The sequence below is a fragment of the Marmota marmota genome, unplaced genomic scaffold, assembly GCF_001458135.2.
Source record: "Marmota marmota marmota unplaced genomic scaffold, marMar, whole genome shotgun sequence".
Taxonomy (NCBI): Eukaryota; Metazoa; Chordata; class Mammalia; order Rodentia; family Sciuridae; genus Marmota; species Marmota marmota.
Window position 1 is genome coordinate 2,507,366 of NW_026000103.1, and position 17,859 is coordinate 2,525,224.

Consider the following 17,859-nt stretch of genomic DNA (forward strand, 5'->3'; position numbering starts at 1 on the left):
TGTCCAGGAAAGCCAGCTCCTGTCACTCAAAGACCATTTTCAACTATCATCAATACTCCCTCTGAAGGTCTCTATGGGATGAGGCTGGATTAGAACCAACCAACCATCATCAATTTAGGGGAAAATATTATCAGAAGGCTGCCATCAAGCAGAAGCCAGTCATGTCAATATATTTTCTTTTTATCTTTCCCAATAATTTGGAGCTACATATTACATATGACAATGTCACAGACAAGAAAGAAATTGTCTTTGGATGGGAATTTAGATCTTCTGGAAGAATGTGTTTAATATATGAACTAATGTTGATGCTGATGGGATACGCTGGGCTTTGCTTCACCTATCCCTGTTTCTATAGAGCTGCTACTTACTTATCTTTGTCAAGGTAACATGGACGAAAGAACTCACAATTATTGAGGATCTCTCGTGTATTTCCATTATTGCCCTTTCTGTAAAGGAGTAGTATAAAATGAGCATTGCTATGATTTCCACTTTATGATTGAGGAAACTGAGGCTACAAAAACTTAAAGAGCTTGCTCAAACCACAAGATTAGTATGTAACAGAGCTCCTGAGCCTGTGTTCTTTCCACTGAATTGTGCTCATACCAGACCCCTCCTGGGAGTGTGAAGGGTTGAGGCAAAGGATAAGAAATTGAGAACACATTAAGGAGAAAGGAAAAGTAGGGGAAATTAGGAAGATTTCAATAAAGACATGTCAGGAAAAGCATTAAGAAGGCAAGAAATGTGGACAGCAGTCAGGAGAAAGCTGAGGGGAGAAGAAAAGCAGAAGGCCTGGCCTACTGGGGTGAGTTGGGGGGGCACCCAATAAACTTGGCTAGCTGCCTGACCAAGCACTGCAGAGAGATCTATAGCCACCAGGTCCACCAAATGGAGCAATCTGTGAATCATTAAAAAATGTTTATTTCTTTATGCCACAAATGATAAAACAGTTAGTCATAAAATATGAGGTTTTTTTCCCAGAGTAATTGCTGTGAATATTTTCAACCATTATTCTAAATGCTCAGTGTTTAACTAGTGAAAAAGAAATGATGTGTTTTGAACCACATCAGCCTCCAGTTGTCTACATAGCATGCTGTGTGTGTGTGCATTCAGAGATTAATGTATTTGCAAGATACTCAAAGCTTACTTAGTATTGATGCTATCCTAGGTTTGACAGGACCTCTGTCCTCATAGAAATAAAAGTCATTCAGTATTTTTTTCCTGAAAAAAAAATGTTCTCTTTTGTTAGCTAGCTTCTTCATAAATAGTAATAATAATAATAATAATAATAATAATACAATCTGTGGGTCAAATACACAAAATTAGCATGTTTTTGAAAAATTTTTCCCCTAAAGAAGATTTTTTTTTTCTTCCAAGTACAGAAATTCTTTCCAATACCAAAAAGAAGAAACACTCAAGGACCACCATCCTGTGGCTAGTTTAGTTTCCATTCTACATTTGTCCTAGCTTTGTTCTAAATTAGACTTCTTACGGTAAATACTGATTGTTTCCCTGGGATATGATTCTTAGACTCTACCGAAATTCCAAACAAATATTTATCTGGCCAAGAAGAGTCAACTTGTATAGGTCAAAGACGGAATGCCAGCCTAAGAACTGGGCCTGGTGTAGAAAGTCTTTTTTCTATAGTTTCTCCAAAGGAAGGGGCACTAGAAATCTGCAGGTCAGCTAGAGATGAGGTCCCACGCTCTTGTTGTAGAATACCTGGAACATGTCATTTGGCAAAGCTCTCAAAAGTTCCTCATGATATCATGGAGTAAGGTTAATTTTCAGAATTTCAAAGCACTCTAATTTCCACTTTTTGAAAACAATGTAGTCTGCCAGAAAGAATATTTTGTCACAAGAGGGAAGGAAGTTGAAGAAAGGTAGTATCTTAGTTTGCTAGGGCTTCCTTTGCACAGTACCATAGACTGGGCGGGGGTGTTGTTAAATAACAGAAATACATATTTATTCAATTCTTGAGCTAGAAGTCCAAGATCAAGATGTTGGTATGGTTGGTTTCTTCTGAGGCCTCTCCCTGCCTGGGGAATGGCTCCCTCACCCCCACATGCCTTCATGTGGTCTCCTTCAAGCGAAGGGGTCTGCATCCTGATCTCTTTTTCTGATGACACTATCAGTCTTGTTGTATTAGAACCCAAAATAAAGACTTTGTTTTAGCTTAATTACCTCTGTAAAGCCAAACCCAGTCACATTTTGAGGGGGTTATGACTTCACACATAATCTGGAGGACACGATTCAAACCATAACAGGTAATAAGGAAGAGTAGCACCAACATCACCAAATCCCACACAGTGCTGAGTAGATGTTTCTAGAATTTTCTCTTGTACTCCTCATAAAAATTTTGAGATAGTGATTTTTTTTGATACACTGAAAAAATCCTAAGTATCTTTTAATATACTTTCTCCCAATCTAGTTTTCTCTTTTACACTTTATTTTTAAAATTATACTACTAACACAGGAATATGTACTCACTGTAAAAAACTGAAAACGCTATAATGGCATATAGAATAAAAAAATGAAAGTCCTCTCATTCATTCAGTCCCTTCCAGCTCTGTATTAGGTAATCACTGTGACCAGCATGATATATGTCCTTCAATACCTTGAGACCATGTCACACACTTCAGAACAGCGATTTCTAAAGCTGAGACCATTACAGACATTACTGCACAACTTGCCTTTTTTACATTCAACAAGATAAATCAGAAAACTCAAAATAGAGAGACCTCATTCTTTTAAATGGTTGTATAGTATTCTATGGTATCAATAAACCACAATTTCTTTAACTAGCACACTTCCATTTGTTTCTAATTTTTAAACTACCATAAGTACTGCATTTATATTCTTTGTACATAGGAAATGTATTTTTATAGGTAAGAAGTTAATAAACTTAGTCCAAAGCATATAACCAGTAAGTGGCAGCCCCTGCACTCAGGAAATGCTATGATTTTTCTGTTACACATTCTGCTTTTAATTAAAAAGTAAGTATGTCCTTTAAATCACTCTACCCCTTCTCCCACCCATATATCTTGATGGCCTCTCAGAGACTGCACAGATCCAAAAATACATATGAATCTAAAGGATAAAAGAGTGGTCCTAATTTTATTCTGTCAGAGTACAAACAAAGCAGAAGACAAGTCCTAGGTGACTTTAACATGAGAGCAATCTCTTGGTTAAAATTACAGTATAAGGAAAATTCCTGTTTTCTAAGCTGGACAGGAAAATAAAGAGTGAAGCCGGGCTGAATCTGGTGAGAAGCACATTTCTTTGGTCCAAAGATTAAGAGAGTGAGTCAGCAGCAAGGGGGACCAGCCAGGATGGTAGGGTGCCCTTAGAAGCCTCTTCTGGTAAGCAGAGGATTCTGAATATTTATTAGGAAGAAACCAAAGTTCTTTCGCTCAGAATTTCTTCGCTATTTAAGAGACTTCTGACTTGAGGTTAAGAAATCCCTCATTGCCTTTTATGTATTTTGTCTTGAGACTGGCTGCTTTGGGTGTGGGAGAAAAGTGCATAGAAGGGGTAGTTAGAGGCACCAAGTTTTCTGTCAGCCTTCTGTTTTTCCAAACAAAGTCCATCACCCTGAGGGAGGGGCTAGGAATGCCTGTATAAAATAACATTCAGGATGAGCTCAGACTCTTCAGTTCAGATAAATATCTTACCTCTTTCCCCATAATAGACCTTGTAGTGCACCTCAGAAGGAGACATGTCAGGACCTAAAACAAGCTGGGTTCCTTTATGCCTCACCCTTCATACATGCTAGCTAGGTTTGATGCCATCTCAGAATTTCCTTACCACCTCATGCCTGGCAATCTCCCTTTGTCACTCTCTAGACATTTTCCTGCTTTATTGTTAAGTAAATTCCATTCCCCCTTCTCAAAACAGTCTTTCTCTCATAGTCTGGAAAAAAATCCATCTCATTTCTGAAGATTCAGCTCAAATGTCATCTTATGCAGGCTGTCATTCATTCATTATATGTGTTGAATGCCTGGGACATATCAGATCAGTCTTCAGTTCCCAAACTTTGATCATGGCACCATTAATGTCTTATTCATCTTGTTTTTGTTGTTGTTGTTGTTTTGGTTTTTTGTTGTTGTTTCCTTCTTTCTTTTTGTTAATGGAAGCTCTATGCAAAACAAAAACAACAACAACAACAACAACAAAAACCTACCAGTTCCGTTATTAAGTAGGTGAGGGTTCCCTATGGAGTCAACCTATGTCCCTTCAACAGATTAATGGATAAAGAAAATATGGTATATATACACAATGAAGTATTACTTGGCCATAAAGAAGAACAACTTTATGGCATTTGCTGATAAATGGATGGAACTTGAGATTATCATGATAAGTGAAATAAGCCAGTCCCCCAAAGTCACAGGTTGAGTATTTTCTCTGATAAACAGAAGCTAATCCAAAATGGGGGGTTGGTTAAATAATAATAGAAGAAAGATCAGTGGAGTAGACAAAGGGGAATGAAGGGAAGGGAGGAAGGATAGGATAGGAAAAGACAGTGGAATAAATCTGACCTAACGTTCCTATGCATATTATGAATACCTCCACCGGACAATAATTTTAAAAAACTGTAAGTAAACAGTAGAAAGATCAGTAGAATAGAAGGAAGGGAAAAGGGAGAGAGAGAGGAGGAGAGGAAAGGGAAAATAATAATGAGGACTGAATTAGAACTAATTATGTTCCGTGCTTTATAATTATATCAAAATGAATACTATTGTCACGTATAGCTAAAAAGAACCAATAAAAAAAGGAAAAAAGGATATAAAAAGCAAAAAAAAAAAAAGGATAAAAACAAGTAGGTAGGTCTATACAATAAGTATTTATTGTATAGCCCTAACAACTTAGTATCCTTTTGAAAAAAACCACACACATAAACTCGGAAAAAAAAAAAAAAACAATAACTAATCTCATTCCTGAATAGCTAGCTTTGCTCTCTAATGGGATGTGCGTGCTGTTGGGCGCTACATAACTTCTCAAAGCCGAAAATCAGATTGGACAATGCTCGGTTTCCCATCCCACACTGCTTAGCTCACAGTTATTGCTTTTTATCAAACTCACCTTTGCTAAGCTGAAACATGATAAAAAAGAATACAGTGTGGTCTAGTGATTCATGTAGCATTCATAAGATGTCAAGCTGTATTTTTGACATAAGATGACATAAGACGTCATGCTGTATTTTCTTTGAATATTTAAAGTATCCCAATGCAGCCTTGTGTGTTTGCTGTGTTACCTGGGTCATGGACTCACAGTTTCAGAAGCACAGTGTCACACTCTGAATGCTAGGCCCTGGGTGTACAATGGGCACAGATATGGTCCTGCTGTGCCTTCCCAGCACTTGAGCTTATGTCAGGGTTGTCAGTGTGTATCATACTTCATTTGTTTGCATTTGTCTTTTCTACCATGTTGCCTGACCTTGGACCCTCCTGGAGGAATGATCACCTTGCTCATTGTGCATCAGGGAAGTTCTAACATAGAACGCTATATTTTGGGACAGAGTGCTGTCAGAACACTGGCAAGCGTCATTTCCTTGCTCCTTTGACAAGGAGTTATTCCCCTGTTGGTGCAAGGTCAGCCTATGTGGCAGTTTCTGAATTCTTGGTATCTGGACTTCTGTAAGATGATGTTATGTATCACCTCTGGCCTATCGTGACTGTTATATGTAAATTGGCACATCCCCACTATAAAAGCTATTTTTGCTGTGCAATAAAGCAGATGCAGTTCTCTGAAACCGTCTCTGGAATGGTTTCTCCATGACCTCAGGCTCCCCACAGTCGTTGCTGGAAGGACCTCTCAGCATACTGGCACCCAATGTGGGGCAGCTGGTAATAAGCCTGAAGAAAGGCTGATAGGTTTTTTAAATTCAAACCACCATAAGTGGTGGGAGCTGCTGGCTACTTTGCGAGATAAGTGGGCTGTGTTTTGGCTTTCGATGTTGAAATCTTTGCAGGTTGAGTGGTGGCCAAAAGCTTTGTTTTCATCTCAGGGCTTGGTGGGAGCTCCTTGTTTGTGGGGTAGTGATGTCATTTCCGGTCACACAGCAGCCTTTCTTTCTTCTGGTCTGGCTATTCCTGAGGTCTCTGAAGAAAGTTCAGAAGGCTGGCTGCTGAATGGTTTCCTCTGCTCTAATTTCTCTAATATAGAATCTGGCAGGTTGTCCTTTTGGCCTGTGGCTGTGACTGGTTCTGGCAAAATCATGAAAGTAGGTGCACTACTAGACTCTGGTTTCCACACAACAGTGAGCCTGCCTTTATACAGACAGCAGCAACTCCTAACACCTCTACTGCAGAAGGAGAGCTGGGCACTCAATTAATGTCAGTAAACAAATGATTAAATAAGAGAATAAATAAATGAGCGAGCAACCAAACAAATAGCTCTGCAAAGTAACATCCATTCTCATTCTCAGCCACTAGAACAAACTAGATTATGAGAAAAGTGACCTCCTTCCCATTTTTGAGTACCTCTTGGATCTAGAAAGGGGCCCAGTACACAGGCTAAGTTACTGAAAACCACAATTGTTATCATCTAACACAGCATCTGTGTAGACTACTGGGCTATGTCACTGTTCTGGATGTTGTGCCACCCTTTATTCAGGTTATGACCAAGAGAGACCTATAGCGGAGTTACCATTCCTTCCACATGTTACTATTTGACCCCTGACAGAGACCAGCAAATATATCCTGACTTCATGTTGTCCAAAGGTCCTATGAGAAAAATGGACATATGAGCCAAATGGGAGTTGACCTTATGTCTACCGTTAATAACCATGTGAACAACTCTGTGAATGCCATGAATTTTCAGTCTCCAAGACAAGAATTACTGGTCAAGATGGATGGTCAAGGTGTGCAGCAAAGATGAGAACATTGCTGCTGCTGCTGTCCACGCTGGCTTTCCTCACTCTACTCCAGATTTTAGCTGGTCACTCACTAATATGGATATCTTAACTGATGTATATTCAGATCCAAATCCAGTATAACTCACAGAGGCTTTTCAAAAAATTTACGATTTTAGGGCTAGAAGGGAACATTGAGGTTATTCAGTTCAACCCTCCCACTGTTTGGGTGTAAACTGAGGCCCAAAGACAGTTGCAAACTTGCCAGGATCATTCTGTTCTCTGTGGCCCTAGTAGGGGTTGCCTCTGTTTCCTGTGGTGCTGCACATAAGATGTTCCATAGCAGTGATGTTGGAGACCATCAAAGTCAATTGTATCAAGTTGTGGATGAGGCAAAGTGGCCTAGGAAAAGACAATCCATCTCTAAAATATATCCCAAATCTGCCACCAGTGCCACTCTAGTCCAAGCCGCCTTTAGCTCACCTGCACTAATGCCTTAGTCTTTCTTCTCAGTGGCATTTATATTTCCACCTTGTTTCCCATTCACCCTCCAGAGTTGCCGCTAAACCTATCTCTTTAAACCATAAGTCCAGTTCTATTCTCCCCTGCTCAAAATGTTCCAATAGCTCCACTTTGTACTTAAAATATAATCTAAACATTTGTAACTTCCTGCCTGATCTAGCTCCTGTCCACTTTCACTTTTATTTTTTTTTTCTTAGCTTCCAATACTCTTATCTTTTACTCAGTCGATTCTAGATTCACTGGCTTTCTTCTTTCTTTGAACACAGCACACAAGCTCTTTCAGACCTCAGAGTCTGTGCTTCTATCTAGATTGCTCTTCTATGGATATCCATATAGCTAGTCCCCCCCCCCCAATCAAATGTCACTGCTCAAGTGACATCCAATTCTGAAGTGGCCACCAATTCCTTAATATTCTGCATAGCTCTGATCAGCACACAATATTTTTTCCTGTAAATAATTTGTTTGCATGTTTGCAATCTCCTTTCCTTCATTAGAACAAAAGCATCAGAAATGTCTTATTTACCAAAGTATTTGAGACAGAAAACAATTCTCTTGCTCAATAACTATGTTTTAAGAACAGTATTTATCTATTTATCTATCTATCTACCTATTTATTTATTTATTTGTACTAGGGATTGAACCCAAGAGTATCTTGCCACTGAGAAACATTCCCAGTCTTTTTTTTTTTTTTTAAACAAGGTCTTAATAAATTGCACAGGGCCCCTCTAAGTTGTTGAAGCTGGTCTTGAATCTGTGATCCTCCTGCCTTAGCCTCCAAAGTCTCTATGGGACTACAGGTGTGCACAACTGTGCCTAGTTGATACAATCTTAATAAAGAATCTAAGAACACCAACAGCTATCATAAGTCCCTTGGCCTATTATGTTGCTAATTATGGTCACAGTGTCTCCTAAATGCCAACTCACATGAAAGCTTAAACACAGTGAAGAAAAAAGTATATAAGCAATAAAAACAGTTCTCTAGATACTTTTGAAGTCATTTTAGAACGTAAATTAAGTTCCTAGGGCTCAGATTTGAGGTTGAGTTTGAGTAAACATGAATATGTGACCTATGGTAACCTTTTTGAGGGCCTCCTGGAATTGCTCTGTTGTATGAAATTTGAGACCTAAATGACCAGCTTGATTGGTTTGCTAATTACATCTGTTGTTTTTCCCACTAGTGTCTTTCCTTCCAAAATGGTCTTCCTTTCCAAAAGACCTTGCTGCTTACTTAGAAAAAAATGGGGAACTATAAAATGAAAATGATTTGATGAATTATGTCTTTAGGAATGAAAATAGCCTATTTGATCCAGAAGAACCAAGACTACAAGAACTATGCAAATATTATGGGAACTCTGACTTTCTTTTATTGATACACTCTATCTGCAGAGAGACTGGCAGCAAATGCTTAAAAAGTCTGTGGGCTGAAACAAAAACAAACAAAAAAAATAGAAAAGAAAAATTAGATGTTTTCTCTTCTTCAGATTGTCTTGGGGAATAAGAACCTAAAGAAATGTACTATAAAAGCAGCTCTACAAAAAAAATAAGATTTTGAATCTTTGGAGGCAAAGTGGTTCAGAAGTGTCCCAGGAAGCTATCCAGGGATTGAAGAGTGACCCTGGGAGCTTAGCTAGAAGACTTTCAAGTTTTTCTGAATCAAGCATCTGAGGGGGAATATTTAACTGAACTATTTGGAACTTCTTGGTTTGAAAAATTGGAATGCGATTATGAAAAGATCCTTTCTTAGGAGATTTTTTTGTTTATTTTTTTGGCACCATTGCTTCTGTCAGGGCCAAAAAAACCAGGGGGGAAAAAATCTCCAAACTAAGTGAAAACTCTAGATTCTTATATATATATATATATATAAAAATGTGTTGGGTTGATTCTACAAGCTGTAAGGGTTTGGCTTGGGTAATGCTGGAGGTCATAAGTAATATTAGGTCAGAGTCTTAGTCTGTATCTGTGCTTGAAAATGCTCATAACAACAGTGAGGAAGTTCTGGGCAGTTTCTGAAGAGTTCCAAGGTTGGGGCAGCAGAGCTCTGCTCATGATGCCTTAGGTATTCATTTAATATAGGATGGTTCAGATCTTTCATCTAAAAGCTGCAAAGATAAGGACTGGAAGTTCAGCAGTCTCTGCAATATCATGGATAGCGTGGTGTCTTTTTAAAACATTGATATTTAAGATATCATTATGAAAAGGATAGTAAAGAAATCCAATGAGCTAAAGAATATTTATTTTCATAGCATTTCTAAGATGGACTTTGTCAACATCAATTTAAAAAAATATATCAATTTCATTTTTAAATGAGTCAACAGTACAATGAGATGTGTTTGGGAGGGAGGGTGGAGAATACCGTGACACAAGTTGTATTATCTGGTATCAAGAATCCTAAACAGAAATAGAGAAATGAACTAGGCAAAATGTTCTGCTGAACAATTACACTTATTCCCAATGACTGTACCTTCTGGTCCCCTGTACTCTCCCAAGTTAGGCATTCAAAAATACATATAGGAGTTTTTGTTAACTTTAGTCTTTCTTGTCTCATCTGTATTCTGGCCTTTGGTCACTTCCAATGTGCATTTTATTTATCCGTATTTCAATGTTTCTTAGTATTTCTGCCAAGTCTTAAAACCCTGCCATCCATGCTCTTTCGGTCATCCTAACCTCAGCCCAGCCACTTTGCTGCCCAATAGTTCTTCCATTTTGTTTTTCCTAGCCTCTACCCATGTTCCTCAGCAATCACTCCAGACGTTTGTGCTCACTTTCTGATGTTCAGTTTGTTTCTGTAACCTTTACCTTTATCAAGATTACTCCTCTTATCACCCACTGCCCCCTCTGGTACCTGTGGCATGGTGTTGAGGGGACCCCTTCCTCTCACATCATCAGGTCCTCTCTCTATATTAACTCACACCACAGGGGCCTCACATTTTAAATAAGCAAACAAAAAACTCAAGTCAGCCACCCTTCTGGGATTCTGTAAGTGAAGTATCCCTGTTAAACCCTTTATATAAAAAGTGCTATCATCTGAATGTCCTCTCCAAAACTCATGCTGAAATTTAATTGCCATTGTCACAGTATGAAGGTGGGACCTCTTGAGAGGTGAGAGATTCTGAGGGTTCTGCTCTTAGGAATGGATTAATGCTGTTAATGGGAGTGGATTAGTGATTGCAGTGGTGGGTCCTGGCAAAATGGATGGGTTTGACCCAATTTTTATGTCTCAGCCATACTTTGCCCTTTGCCATTTGATGACACAGCACAGAGGTCTCCTCCTGATGCTGGCATCAAGACAAATAGCTTAGAGTGGTCCACCCCATTCCTCATTAACGCCCCTCCTTACTCCCTTTGATCTTGCTTTGGTTTCTAATACAGTACAGAAGTTGCTGACCCATTGGTCTTTTTGTTTCAGTCTTCAACCTCAAGGCCCTATTTTTCCTACTGAGTATCTTTTAGTAATTCTCAACTTGGTTTTCTACCTCTCTTATGATGTGTTTTGTGGCTTAACTCACTCCACATTCTTCTTCTATCTGAATGGAGATATTCAAGAAAGGCCCAATGTTCCTTTCTCTCGCGTCATTCCATACTCTCTGCCTAACAAGCTGCTTCCAAATTTTCAAACTTTATGCTTCTAATTTTGTGTTTTTTTATGGCTTCATCCCTGTCCTCTTTCCCTGATCAAAATCCCTAGTGCCTACTTAAATTTACTGTTTACAACTCAAGCCTACAATTCAAACTCAGTAGTGTCCCTAAATCAAGTTTATTATTTTTTCTCTCCAAAAATCTTCTCCCAACTCTATGATTTCTGATATGACATTCACCACCCTTCTAGAAGCCTGAATCCTTATTATACATTCAGCAAATATCCACTGTGTGCTTAATAAATGTTAGTCAACAGCTCCAGGCCCTGAGCATAAAGAAGCAAACAAGATGAATGAGGCTCTTGCCCTTGTAGAGTTTATGTTCTAGAGTGGGGAGTCAGGCAGCAAAATCATCAAATTTTGGTAGAGAGAAGTGCTGTAAATAAAGTAACAAGTGAATGTCTATTCTGAGGAATGGGGTTGGGCAGCAGGACAACATTAGACAAGGAGGTCGAGGATGACAGTCTGAGAGGAAGACATTGAGCTGGGACTGGAATACCAAAAAGGCCAACATGAAAATATGGAGGAAAGGGCTTCTTGAACAAAGGGATTAGGGAGTACAAGAGCCCCAGATGGGTACATGCCTGTTTCCTTTATTCCCACTTCACCCCATCACTCTAATTGCAAATGCTCCTCAAGTTGTGCAACATGATCTTCATTTTGATCCCTCTTGAACTCATTTCCTCCTGGGTGAAGCCCTTGTTACTTCTTGTTCCCCTTCCACTCTCTGTTCTAGTGCAACCCTTGTGTTACTACAGAATTAACCTTTGGAAACTGAAACTTGGCATCATACTCTCACTCCCAAACCTCTAGTGACTCTCACTATGTGCTGAGCTAATACAAACTTGGAAGTCTGACATTCAAATCTTTTCATGATGTAACCTTAAGATATCTTTCAGTTCTTTTCTTGTATTGTGCTGCGCACAATCTGCTGAAATTAGTGTGCAGAACACACCTGACACATTCCTGCCTCCAAGGGGACTGGTGTGTCTGTCCCTTCCCTTTGATCTATTATGCCCTCACATCCAAGATGGCCAATCATAACCCTGCAAGCCCTACCTACCTCAGGTCATCTTCCCATGTAAGAACCTTTAGAATTCTCTTCAGAATGAAGTTGATACAAGATCAAGTTTTGTATCAACCTTATTCCTCCCTCCCAGCACTTTTCATGTATTTTCCCTGGATTGTGGTCATGTGCACATCTATTTTTGCTCTACACCCCTTACTATGTTGCAGATGTTTTAAGACAATGACCACATGTTACTTATCCTTGTTCTAGTGCATTGCCTCACACATAGTTGGCATTGAATAATATTTGTTGAACAAATGAATGAGTTTGTCAAATCTGAATTTGATTAACTAATATTTATTTCGTGATGTTTCCCTTTTATCATTGCTCTTACTGGTTTCTCATGAGACCTTTTGTGAAAAGGCAGAAAGCATAGAGGAAATGCAGAGTCCTTGTTTTGAAACAGTCTAGTTGGTTTCAATCTGGTCAAATGATTAAGTTTATATTGAGAAACACTAAACATGACTGAGTAATCTGTATAGTATGAGATAAATAATTCTTAGTGAAATATTAATTGATTGATTTTCTGCTCAGGATACATAAAACTTCTTTTTATTTTTATTTTTTGGTACTGGAGATTGAACTCAGAGGTGCTTAACCACCGAGCCACATCCCAGCCTTTTTCATTTTTGAGATGTGGTCTCACTAAAGTTAAGTAGGGCTCAATAAATTGCTGAGGCTGGCTTTGAACTTGCGATCCTACTGCCTCAGCCTCCTGAGCTGCTGGGATTATAGGTGTGCACCACAGTGCTTGGCGATAAAACTTCTTAACATTATTCAGTGAGTAAAAAAGTACATATTGTAATCAAAGAGCCTCAGACTCACCACGTTACTGCATGTCCTATATCGAATATTTCTTCCTTCACAGCTCCTAGTCATAAAAAGAAAAGAGAAATCTCATTACTACCTATGAAAGGATCAAAGTTTGAACCATTTTGTAAAAGTCAATTTCCTCTTAATACTAGTGGAAGGGTCTTTTCTTCTAAGTAGCTTCATAGAGATGTTGCCATTAAATACTAAATGGAGCCGATCTAAGGAAGATGTATATATAGGGCTGGGGATGTGGCTCAAGCGGTAGCGTGCTTGCCTGGCATGCGTGCGGCCCAGGTTCGATCCTCAGCACCACAAACAAAGATGTTGTGTCCACCAAAAAAAACTAAAAATAAATATTAAAATTCTCTCTCTCTCTCTCTCTTAAAAAAAGTGTATATATAAATGGATTTCTCTTGAAGGGCTGAAATTAAGCATTTATCTTGCTTCAATATTTTTCAAAATAAGTACTTAGTATAAATTTAACCAAATAAATAGGGTAAGGTTTTCTAAAAAAATATTTATATTACATTAATCCTGTCATCTTAATTATTTCTAATAGAAAACTGAAGAGACATTTTGGTAAAAAACTTTAGAACTTGAATATGATAAAAAGTGAACTTGGTATTCAACATGTCTTCTAAGGATAGAAAAAGATATAATTCTTAAACAGTTATTTTTATTTCTAAAATACACCCTCATTATAGTGATTTTGGAATAGATTACCAAAATGAAAAAAAAAGTTCCCTCTAATGGCCTCATCTAAAGACAATTACTATTATTAATTATTTCTTTCCAGTGCAGAGGAAATCACATCGATTATACAATTTTGTAACTTAATTTTGTCCCACTTAAATTTTTTTAGAAATATTTTCCACACTATATTGAGAGCTATATAATATTCCATCAAATGGTATAACACAATTTGTAGATCATTATTCTACTAATTGTCCTTTAATTAATTTTTATAGGGTTTGATAAATGAGAGTGTAATAAACCACCCCTAAGCATATGTCTTATCCAAGTTTCTGACTATGTCTTTAAAATTAATAAATTTCTAGAAGGGGAATTACTGAACTAGAGGGAATGAATTTTTGCAAGGCTCTTGAAAACTATTGCCAAATTGCATTCCATAAAGGTTGTACCATTACATACTCCCACCAGAAATACATGGGAGTTCCCATTTTACTAAATTCTTGTGAACAAAAACAATCAATATTTGGTAAAACATCCAGTAATGACAATTCATGGACAGCAGTATTCTGCTCTTTTCAAACTAGGTCACAAGTAAAACAATACTATGGAACTCTGAATGACCACATGAATAGCTAATAGTTAAGGAAGACCAGGTATAATTTAAATTTGTTATGTGCATTATTTTATTTAATATCAAAAATCTTGAGAGGGATGATACTGTTGTTAATACATTTTACAGATTAAAAAAAAAAAAAACCACTGATGCTTAGAGAGGTTATGTATCTTGCCCAAATCGCACAACTGTTAAGTTGTACAGATGAGATTTGAAACTAGGCCATCTGGCCTCAGAGCTGACACTCATAATCACAAAGCTTTAATGCCTAATTTATTATTTTGTTCAGCAAACATCCATAGAGCTGCTGTTATGTGCCGGGCAATGAACTTACTTAGGGGAGTACAAAGAATAATGAATATCACTTGGTTTCTTCTATTAAGAAAATCAATTATATAATTATAATTCAGCATAAAAATGCTATCTAGTAATTGTGCTAGGTCTTGAGAATGTTAACAGAAGGAAAATGTTATCTGAAAACACAATTATATGAAGGCTATCTTAGGTCTAAAGACTTTAATTAGATTGACTATATTAATTAAGGCATTCAACTCACAGGAAAAAGGAGAATTGACCAAGATGTGTAGTTGTCAGTACCCAGGCCCAAGATACCCTAGACAAAGGGTCAATAAATTTCAAGTCTTTCATGCCCCATTGGAAAGGTGGTTGTTGTTATCTTGATGGTTTAGGGGAACCCTAGCTGATGCCAACAAATGCTCAGTTCATATGAAGAATGTTTCCCATGATGAAGCCATATTGACCAAACTGCCAGCCAAGAATGATCTGGATTTTCATGACATCTGAGAGGTAGAGAGCACTAGCCACATTAACAAGAATATTGTGGTACACATGATAGATTCTTCCATTCCTTGTTGTGCTTAAATAAACTGGTACCTCAGTTTGAAACATTACTCTCATGGGTCAAGTCATTGTGAGAACATCCCCAAAAGAAAGATCTATTCTTGGTGTTAATGTTAAAAAATATCAAGCTCCTGATTCTGAAAACATGAGAGTTAGGCTAGGGATGATGGTAAATTTACAAGATAATGAATTTTGCAACTGGGGTTCCTTTGGTAGCTTGTCATACAGACATTGGTATTTCTTGCATATGATAGGCTTTTCAATTTTACAATGCTGGTGCATATGTAACACCCTATAGTAGGTAAGAGTACTCACTTTGAAACCAGACATCTCTTTATGGACTCATGACCTCAAATTCTATACCCCAGTTTTTTTCATCTGCAAAATGGGCTAATATTACTTATATCACAGGAATATTATGAGGATTTAGTCAATAACTATAAATCATTGTAGACAGTGACTAAGTCATAGTAAGCATTATGAAAGCATGTGATATATTAATTAAAATGTAATAAAAATGATAGATATTGAAAAGAGGTTAAATATATATAGAAAAAGTTGTAAGAAAGGCAGAGCAGCATGAAAAGATTTGGTATGTTTGTAAATTTTCAAATAGATCTGTGTTTTTGGAATTTGGAGTTCATGTGGTAAATTGCAATAAAGAGAATATCATTTCAATTTTGAATTTTATAATAAGCAAAGAGGAATCACTTACTGAAGGTTTTAAAACAGAAAAATTGCAACTATGACTTCTTGATTTTAAAAGATGATATTTATCGCTGAGAATGAACCTATTTTTTTCTATCCTTTTTAAAAAAAATCTTCTTTTCCTAAACTCATATCTATGAAATGAATAATGGAATTAATTCTGAATTAGAAATTTGAAGACCAGGGCTATAGATTTTGTTCCTGTACTTGCATAAGCCTTTTGCCATCTTATGCTCTTAACTTCCTAGTTCTCAAATGGATCCAGTAACATTATTGCATACCGTTGTGAACACCAACTGAGATAATACACAGAAGCTCTGTTCCAATGCCAAAGGATTATAATAGAGATACCACTTACAAAATGGAAAAAAATAAAATAGAAAAATGCCTTTTCAATAATTTAAATGAGCTTTTCCCCAGATATTTTAAACCATAAATACCTATACAGGTTTTACAAGCATCCTTGGAGACAGGAGATACAGCTTACAATGTCAAAGACTGACTTAAATACTTCTTATTTAGGAAAAACAAAATAAAAACAAACAAAAAAGAAAGCAAAAAAAAAGTGCTTGCCATATTTTCCAAAGAAATATTCTGTGATGGTTTAGCAACTAATACTGATTTATAAATAATTTATTTATATCTCTGAACTGTCTTCCCTTTACTATATCCTATTAATATTTAATTGAGAGCTTCTTTAATCTGACTGAAATATAACATTAAAATGTTAGTTCTTAAGTTTGGCTCCTACTCAATATTGAAAACCATTATCCAATTGTGAATACTAACAGAATATTAGCCTCTACCATATATTTAGTGCCTGCTCTTGATCTCTAATCCAGTGTTATTACATTAAGTCTAATTAAATCTAACTCTAAAAAATTTACAATAATTCTGCAATATTTTAACAATCCTGTTTAACAAATAAGAAAACTGAGCCTTAAAGTTACATAAACAGAAAACATCAGAGATTTTGAATCCTGGTTTGACCAACTTGAAAGTAGGAAAACAGTAAGTAAAGGAACAAGATGTGTTCCAGACGTGTAGTAAGTTAACTGGAGACTAGAAATCTGGGAAGCTGAGCAGGGAGGGGCCTGGGACTTAACTGCATTTTATTGATACTATATCAATTTATCAACTGCTTTTTAATTCTGGTAAATCCACTTCCAGTAAAGCAAACCTAGACACGCATTGGAATATCTCCAAGAGAAACACTCATCAGTAAGATGCAATGTGGAAGAATTTCAGTGCAGAGAAGCTCATTTTAAAAATTCAAACGTATTAAACTTGAATATAAATTTTATATCAGTAGCAAAGTGACTATTCCACTGCAAGGATTTTAGTTTCTGCCAACTGTGAATTTCTTTACTCAAGGTATTTATCTGGGCACAAAAGCCTTATCTGTGTAACTGAGAAGTAGTACAAAATCTCTCTCTCTCTCTCTCTCTCTCTCTCTCTCTCTCTCTCTCTTTTTAAGTTTGCTAATATAAAACAGCTGAGTGGGTTCCTGCACATTTAATCAAATTTTAAAAAGTTCACCTCTGGAGAAGAAAACAAACATCAGAAACTTTAGTCCAAAATGATTTCTGAGAAAAATTACAGAGCACTGATAACATAGAATAGAAGTCACTGCCTTCTCCCAGTGCCAACTACATGACACAGGACAGTGTTCAGTGAGTCAAGGACTGTACCGGTTATGGCCTGCCTCGAGTATGCAAGAGCACCACATAAATATTAGAATATATCCCAATCCATGGACTCTCGAGGGACCAGGAAGATGGCGGCGAGGGGAGTGCATTACCCCCGTGTGCTGCTTCACTGTGTGGGAGTATGACAAGTCAGGACGGCTAAAGGATATCTTGTTAGGAATTTCCAGCAATAGTGGGGTGCTCCGGAACCTGGAGGAAGGATTTCCATCGCACGAGGATCGGCTACGGGGACTCAAACGCGAGAGGTTTGTCGCACGGAGGGTAACTGCTTATTCAGCAAATCGCCCCGCGGCGAAAGTCTGCAGTGTGCGCTGGGATAGAGACGCAGGGTTACAGCGCTGCAGTTTCTGCCAGCCGCGCAAGCACCATACTCAGGGCTGAATTCT

General features: G+C 37.5%; 1 protein-coding gene across 4 annotated transcripts in view; it reads right to left on the reverse strand.

Annotated features, from left to right (window-relative positions):
* The window catches only part of Adamtsl1 (ADAMTS like 1), a 905,649-nt gene that overhangs the window by 296,551 nt on the left and 591,239 nt on the right, over positions 1-17,859 (reverse strand). For all 4 annotated transcript variants that reach the window (XM_048783907.1, XM_048783906.1, XM_048783909.1 and 1 more), the window contains one exon: positions 12,902-12,947. In XM_048783907.1, coding sequence (XP_048639864.1) covers positions 12,902-12,947 — 46 coding nt within the window. The remainder of the gene's footprint in view (positions 1-12,901; positions 12,948-17,859) is intronic.